The sequence below is a fragment of the Acipenser ruthenus genome, unplaced genomic scaffold (assembly GCF_902713425.1).
Source record: "Acipenser ruthenus unplaced genomic scaffold, fAciRut3.2 maternal haplotype, whole genome shotgun sequence".
NCBI classification, from domain to species: Eukaryota; Metazoa; Chordata; class Actinopteri; order Acipenseriformes; family Acipenseridae; genus Acipenser; species Acipenser ruthenus.
In genome coordinates this window covers 77,501-85,000 of record NW_026708202.1, presented here as the reverse complement: position 1 = coordinate 85,000, position 7,500 = coordinate 77,501, and the positions used below count along the sequence as shown (strand labels likewise).

Below are 7,500 nucleotides of genomic sequence, written 5' to 3'. Positions count from 1 at the left end.
GGAGGCAGGGGAGCGTAGCGGAGGTAGAGCCAGTCTTCTAGTGCAGGCGGAGCGGAGAGGTCGAGTGGGGGTGTAGGGAGAGATGAGGGTCTGGAGGTAGCTGGGTGCAGTCTGGTCAAGGCATCTGTAGGCTAGTACAAGAGTCTTGAACTGGATGCTTGCTGGCAATACGGTAGCTGTGCACTAGATGGCGCAATCACTAATCTTATCTAACCGGCGTTACAGCTAGCTTATAGCAGGCAACTACAGCTGTAGAGACAGACAGACAGACAGACAGACACACAACACAATGAAAGATATACAGTCAGGTAATATCGTGTCAGACAGACAGACAGACTCTGAGGTAGTTGCAGGCAGCAGTTTATTGATACAGCGATATATTAATGAGATACAAGATTGTGCTCCAATGAACAGTTCTGATTAGACGCACACAGGTGGAATATGTGAAGAGATCTATCCATATAGATTACATACAAGTCTATTAGAATTACACATCTGAGAGACAGCAAGAGAGCGAGAGACAGTGAGACAGCAAGAGAGCGACAGAGCAAGAGAGAGACAGAGACAGAGTGAGAGAACGAGACAGAGCAAGAGAGAGACAGACAGACAGTAAGAGAGTGGGAGAGACAGAGAGCGAGATAGTGAGAGAGCGAGAGAGAGACAGAGAGAGACAGACAGAGCGCGAGAGACAGAGCGAGACAGCGAGAGAGCGAGAGAGACAGAGACAGAGACAGAGTAAAGCCTTTTTTGAGACACACGGAGAGAGCGAGACTGAGGGGGGGTGCGGGGGTGCGGGGGTGTTATCTGTTTGCGTTGATGTGTGTTTAAGCGCTTTGGCAAAACTTCCATTTGATTTTGTCATGCCAATAAAGGCTCTTTTGAATTAGATTTTTTTTTGAGGGAGAGAAAAAACAGAAAAAGTGACTTAATTATATGCACAGGATAAAGTATTACTGGGACAAAAAATGTTGTTGAGTTTTTCAAGAGAGGGAAATCTTAGTTGAGCTCAGGGTTCCGAGGGGGGTGTGGTCAGAACCTCGATGCTGCTCTCTGGTTGGCTAGGGCTGTCGGCAGTCCTGCTCTCCGACTGGGGGGAGCTGGGATCGGACTGGGAGCTTGGGTCCGAGAGCGGAGCTTCAACTGGGCTGAACAATCCCAGTACTGCCTGAACCTTGACAGGCAAATCCTGAGAGAGGAGAAAGAGGAGAGGAAAGAGGAGAAATGAGACAGGAGGAGAGAGGAGAGGAGAGAGAGAAGAGAGAGAGGAGAGAGAGAGGAGAGAGGGGAGAGAGAGGAGAGGAGAGAGGAGAAATGAGACAGGAGGAGAGAGGAGAGAGAGGAGGAGAGAGGGGAGGAGAGAGAGAGGAGAGGTGGAGGAGAGAGAGGAGAGGAGAGAGGAGATTAATTAGTTTTGTGTTGAGAAATCTAAACCACGGTTTTCATATCTCAAGTTTTTAAATATAAAAGAATAACATTCTGAAGTTCTGGATGACGAAGGCATTAAAACGTTTCTCTGCTAACTTGACTTTCTCTCTCAGTCTCTTCTGGTTTGGAGTTTCTGATCCAGTGAAGTTCTGGATGACGAAGGCATTAAAACGTTTCTCTGCTAACTTGACTTTCTCTCTCAGTCTCTTCTGGTTTGGAGTTTCTGATCCAGTGAAGTTCTGGATGACGAAGGCATTAAAACGTTTCTCTGCTAACTTGACTTTCTCTCTGTCTCTTCTAGTTTAAGCTCAGACAGACAGACAGACAGACAGACAGACTCTCTTACCGGACAGGCTGTGAGTTGTTTGAAGATGGATTCAGCTCTGCAAAGAAGATCTTCCAAATCCAGCTTCATATTCAATTCATTGATGTGCTGCAGAGACACACACACACGCACACGCACACACACAGACAGACACACACAAACACACACACAAACACACACAGACACAAATAAATAGTCAGATTCTGATCCTCTCAATAGCTTGTAAGCTGAAGGTGATCCTGAGTGAATTTCATCCCAATCAGAACATGAGAGAATAGAGATTTCTTCAACAGGGCTGGGAATCAGACTCCTATCCCACAGCAGTGTGATCCAGTCCAGGTTTTACTGCTACCAGCTTGATCAGCCCCCAGTGTGTCTAGCTAACAAGCTCAGGGTGTGTCTGATTATTAAACTCCCAGTGAAACCAGGACTGGATCACACTGCTGCGGAACAGGAGTCTGATTCCCAACCCTGTGGTTTGTTGTTATTGTTTGTTATTTTTGTAAACTAACCTTAAGAATGTCATTGAAATCAAAGTCAGAATTTATTAGCTCCCCCCGCTGGGAATCCAGAATGGCGCAGGCCAACAACAAGTGCAGGTTAGCGCAGGGCAGACCGGTCCACATCACCTGGAAAAGGGGGGTGTTTGGGAGAACGCAGATTAAAATGGATACAAGCTACATTTAAAAGGGATACACAGGGTGTGTGTGCATGTGTGTGTGTGTGTGTGTGTGTGTGTGTGTGTCTCCTCTCTCATTATCAGTGACACTGTGTGTGTGTGTGTGTGTGTGTGTGTGTGTGTGTCTCCTCTCTCTCATTATCAATGACACTGTGTGTGTGTGTGTGTGTGTGTGAGTGTGTGTGTGTGTGTCTGTGTGTGTTTCTCTCCCTCTCTCTCATTATCAGTGACACTGTGTGTGTTTCTCTCCCTCTCTCTCATTATCAGTGACACTGTGTGTGTTTCTCTCCCTCTCTCTCATTATCAGTGACACTGTGTGTGTTTCTCTCCCTCTCTCTCATTATCAGTGACACTGTGTGTGTTTCTCTCCCTCTCTCTCATTATCAGTGACACTGTGTGTGTTTCTCTCCCTCTCTCTCATTATCAGTGACACTGTGTGTGTTTCTCTCTCTCTCTCTCATTATCAGTGACACTGTGTGTGTTTCTCTCCCTCTCTCTCATTATCAGTGACACTGTGTGTGTTTCTCTCTCTCTCTCTCATTATCAGTGACACTGTGTGTGTTTCTCTCCCTCTCTCTCATTATCAGTGACACTGTGTGTGTTTCTCTCCCTCTCTCTCATTATCAGTGACACTGTGTGTGTGTGTGTGTGTGTGTGTGTGTGTGTGTGTGTGTGTGTGTGTCTGTGTGTCTGTGTGTGTCTCCTCTCTCTCATTATCAATGACATTGTGTGTGTTTCTCTCCCTCTCTCTCATTATCAGTGACACTGTGTGTGTTTCTCTCTCTCTCTCTCATTATCAGTGACACTGTGTGTGTTTCTCTCCCTCTCTCTCATTATCAGTGACACTGTGTGTGTTTCTCTCCCTCTCTCTCATTATCAGTGACACTGTGTGTGTTTCTCTCCCTCTCTCTCATTATCAGTGACACTGTGTGTGTTTCTCTCCCTCTCTCTCATTATCAGTGACACTGTGTGTGTTTCTCTCCCTCTCTCTCTCACCTCCCACAGTTTGAGGACGTCTTCAAATGGAAACTCTCGTTTGAACCAGATCAGGAGCCAGCGGAAGCAGAAGCACAGCGTGCCGGAGTCTTTAGAATCTGAAAAGAAATCATAAATGGAAAGTGGGTTCAATCACAATTATAATTACTATAAAAGCAGTGTAAAGAACTACAGCTCCCAGCATGCCTCACCATGGCCGCGGGTGCAGAGGCATGCTGGGAGCTGTAGTCCTATAGCCAGGGCTGTCCAGGGGCATGCTGGGAGCTGTTGTTATTAACCAGGGCTGCACAGAGGCATGCTGGGAGCTGTAGTCATTAAACAGGGCTCTACAGAGGCATGCTGGGAGCTGTAGTCATTAACCAGGGCTGTCCAGGGGCATGCTGGGAGCTGTTGTTATTAACCAGGGCTGTCCAGGGGCATGCTAGGAGCTGTAGTCATTAACCAGGGCTGCACAGAGGCATGCTGGGAGCTGTAGTCATTAACCAGGGCTGTCCAGGGGCATGCTGGGAGCTGTAGTCATTAACCAGGGCTGTCCAGGGGCATGCTGGGAGCTGTTGTTATTAACCAGGGCTGTCCAGGGGCATGCTGGGAGCTGTAGTCATTAACCAGGGCTGCACAGAGGCATGCTAGGAACTGTAGTCATTAACCAGGGCTGTCCAGGGGCATGCTGGGAGCTGTAGTCATTAACCAGGACTGTCCAGGGGCATGCTGGGAGCTATAGTCATTAACCAGGACTGTCCAGGGGCATGCTGGGAGCTGTAGTCATTAACCAGGGCTGTCCAGGGGCATGCTGGGAGCTGTAGTCATTAACCAGGGCTGCACAGAGGCATGCTGGGAGCTGTAGTCATTAACCAGGACTGTCCAGGGGCATGCTGGGAGCTGTAGTCATTAACCAGGGCTGCACAGAGGCATGGGAGCTGTAGTCATTAACCAGGGCTGTCCAGGGGCATGCTGGGAGCTGTAGTCATTAACCAGGGCTGTCCAGGGGCATGCTGGGAGCTGTAGTCATTAACCAGGGCTGTCTAGGGGCATGCTGGGAGCTGTTGTTATTAACCAGGGCTGTACAGAGGCATGCTAGGAGCTGTAGTCATTAACCAGGGCTGCACAGAGGCATGCTGGGAGCTGTAGTCATTAACCAGGGCTGTCCAGGGGCATGCTGGGAGCTGTAGTCATTAACCAGGGCTGTCCAGGGGCATGCTGGGAGCTGTAGTCATTAACCAGGGCTGTCCAGGGGCATGCTGGGAGCTGTTGTTATTAACCAGGGCTGTACAGAGGCATGCTGGGAGCTGTAGTCATTAACCAGGACTGCACAGAGGCATGCTGGGAGCTGTTGTTATTAATCAGGGCTGTAGAGAGGCATGCTAGGAGCTGTAGTCATTAACCAGGGCTGTCCAGAGGCATGCTGGGAGTTGTAGTCATTAACCAGGGCTGTCCAGAGGCATGCTGGGAGCTGTAGTCATTAACCAGGACTGTCCAGAGGCATGCTGGGAGCTGTAGTCATTAACCAGGGCTGTTCAGAGGCATGCTGGGACCTGTAGTCATTAACCAGGGCTGTCCAGGGGCATGCTGGGAGCTATAGTCATTAACCAGGATTGCACAGAGGCATGCTGGGAGCTGTAGTCATTAACCAGGGCTGTCCAGGGGCATGTTGGGAGCTACAGTCATTAACCAGGGTTGCACAGAGGCATGCTGGGACTGCGAGGCTCTTACCCAGGAAGTCGCAGAGCTCAGGGTCCAGGGTTCGAAGCAGGATGTTCAGCTGGATCAGCTGCTGCTTCATCGCCTCTTGAGATTCTTCAAAATTGTGATGCTGAAAAAATTTTTAAAAATTAACCAATAGAAAAATAAAAAAACACTGCAATATGAAACAGACAAATTATTATAACAACACATTATAATACATTACAATACACAACATTATAACACTGTAATATATTACAACATACTACAAATATTCTCCTCCCCCCCACCTCTCTCCTTTCTGCTCTCCTCTCCTCTCCCCTCCCCAATCCCCCATCCCCCACCCCCCCTCCACAATCCCCCCTCCACAATCCTCCACCCCCCCAACCCCCCAATCCTCAAATCCCCTCCCCAACCCCCCTCTCCCCTCCTCCCCCCCCAACCCCCCTCTCCCCTCCTCCCCCCTCCACAATCCCCCACCCCCCCTCCACAATCCCCCGATCCCCCCCCTCCACAAACCCCCCCCTCCACAATCCCCCGATCCCCTCTCTCACCACCAGCTCCATGAACCCCACCAGACACCAGAAGGCCTCCACTTCGTTCTGAGTGATGAAGAGGATTGGAGAGAGGAGGTCGCTCATCCCCTGAACATACCCTGCGGAGAGAATTACACAGAGACACAGTGAGGCACGCAGCCCTGGCTACAGGACTACAGCTCCCAGCATGCATCTGCACCCGCGGGCCATGGCGAGGCATGCTGGGAGCTGTAGTTCTTTATACTGCGGTCTCGTCTCACAAGCGATACAGACCTCTATTACGACACATCATGTAAAGAAAGCATCGCGATTCATCGAGACACAGTGAATCGCTCCAGCCCTGGCTATAGGACTACAGCTCCCAGCATGCCTCTGCACCCGCGGGCCATGGCGAGGCATGCTGGGAGCTGTAGTTCTTTGTGCTGCGGTCTCAGGTTTCTCACCCAGGTCAAAGTTGTACATGCAGTACGTCATCAAAACGTCGTTGAGGAGCGTCAGGCCAGGATTGTCGTTCCCGGAGAAGAAACGGTGACAGCGATCCGTCCTGCTGACATCCCGATCTGTAAGAAAGAGAGGAGAGAGAGCCACACCCCCTGAGCTTCAACATCCTGTTACACACGAGAGGAGAGAGAGCCACACCCCCTGAGCGTCAACATCCTGTTACACATGAGAGGAGAGAGCCACACCCCCTGAGCGTCAACATCCTGTTACACATGAGAGGAGAGAGCCACACCCCCTGAGCTTCAACATCCTGTTACACATGATACAGCAAACCCGATTCAGACAGCCCCCCTGAGTTTCAACAGCCATAGTTTTATATATTATACAGCAACACCAAACACGATTCAGACAGCCCCCCTGAGTTTCAATAGCCATAGTTTTATATATTATACAGCAACACCAAACACGATTCAGACAGTCCCCCTGAGTTTCAACAGCCATAGTTTTATATATTATACAGCAACACCAAACACGATTCAGACAGTCCCCCTGAGTTTCAATAGCCATAGTTTTATATATTATACAGCAACACCAAACACGATTCAGACAGCCCCCCTGAGTTTCAATAGCCATAGTTTTATATATTATACAGCAACACCAAACACGATTCAGACAGCCCCCCTGAGTTTCAATAGCCATAGTTTTATATATTATACAGCAACACCAAACACGATTCAGACAGCCCCCCTGAGTTTCAATAGCCATAGTTTTATATATTATACAGCAACACCAAACACGATTCAGACAGCCCCCCTGAGTTTCAATAGCCATAGTTTTATATATTATACAGCAACACCAAACACGATTCAGACAGTCCCCCTGAGTTTCAATAGCCATAGTTTTATATATTATACAGCAACACCAAACACGATTCAGACAGCCCCCCTGAGTTTCAATAGCCATAGTTTTATATATTATACACTCATAAAAAACTACAACTCCCAGCATGCCACTACACTAGCAGTAACAGTGAAGGATGCTGGGAGCTGTAGTTCAGATTCAAAAGCCACAGTTTTCTATTGATATTACCTATGAGACTTCGATATCCCCTCAATAGGGAATTTCTCAGTTCTTGCTCCTCGCTGACAGACTTCCACTGAACTTTCATTCGAAAATATTCGTCTCTATAAAGAAAAAACAGAGGCAATGCAATAATGGTTCTGTGTGTTACACTGAGGGGCAATGGCAGCACAAGTATAGGGCAGCTGCAATGGGGTGGAATTTGAAAGAAAAGCATAGTTCCTGCTGACTCACGTTTTCTTACGAAGGATATCCTGCCTCTCCTGAATTGTACTTTCCCAGGGATAAAATCCCAGGAGAAACTTCCAGACCTCGCGGCGGAGAGAGGGGGAGACGCC

General features: G+C 48.7%; 1 protein-coding gene across 3 annotated transcripts in view; it reads right to left on the bottom strand.

Annotated features, from left to right (window-relative positions):
- Positions 1-7,500, bottom strand: part of LOC117966752 (TBC1 domain family member 17-like) — a 13,360-nt gene that overhangs the window by 449 nt on the left and 5,411 nt on the right. For 2 of the 3 annotated variants that reach the window (XM_059020278.1, XM_059020280.1), the window contains exons 9-17: positions 7,397-7,500; positions 7,172-7,266; positions 6,085-6,201; positions 5,660-5,760; positions 5,136-5,235; positions 3,426-3,523; positions 2,263-2,379; positions 1,772-1,858; positions 345-1,186 (exon numbers count right to left, since the gene is read on the bottom strand). In XM_059020278.1, the coding sequence (XP_058876261.1) occupies positions 1,007-1,186; positions 1,772-1,858; positions 2,263-2,379; positions 3,426-3,523; positions 5,136-5,235; positions 5,660-5,760; positions 6,085-6,201; positions 7,172-7,266; positions 7,397-7,500 (999 nt within the window). In that variant the 3' untranslated portion in view covers positions 345-1,006. Of the gene's footprint in view, positions 250-344; positions 1,187-1,771; positions 1,859-2,262; positions 2,380-3,425; positions 3,524-5,135; positions 5,236-5,659; positions 5,761-6,084; positions 6,202-7,171; positions 7,267-7,396 lie in introns of those variants that run through there. The other variant, XM_059020281.1, reaches the window with a different exon arrangement.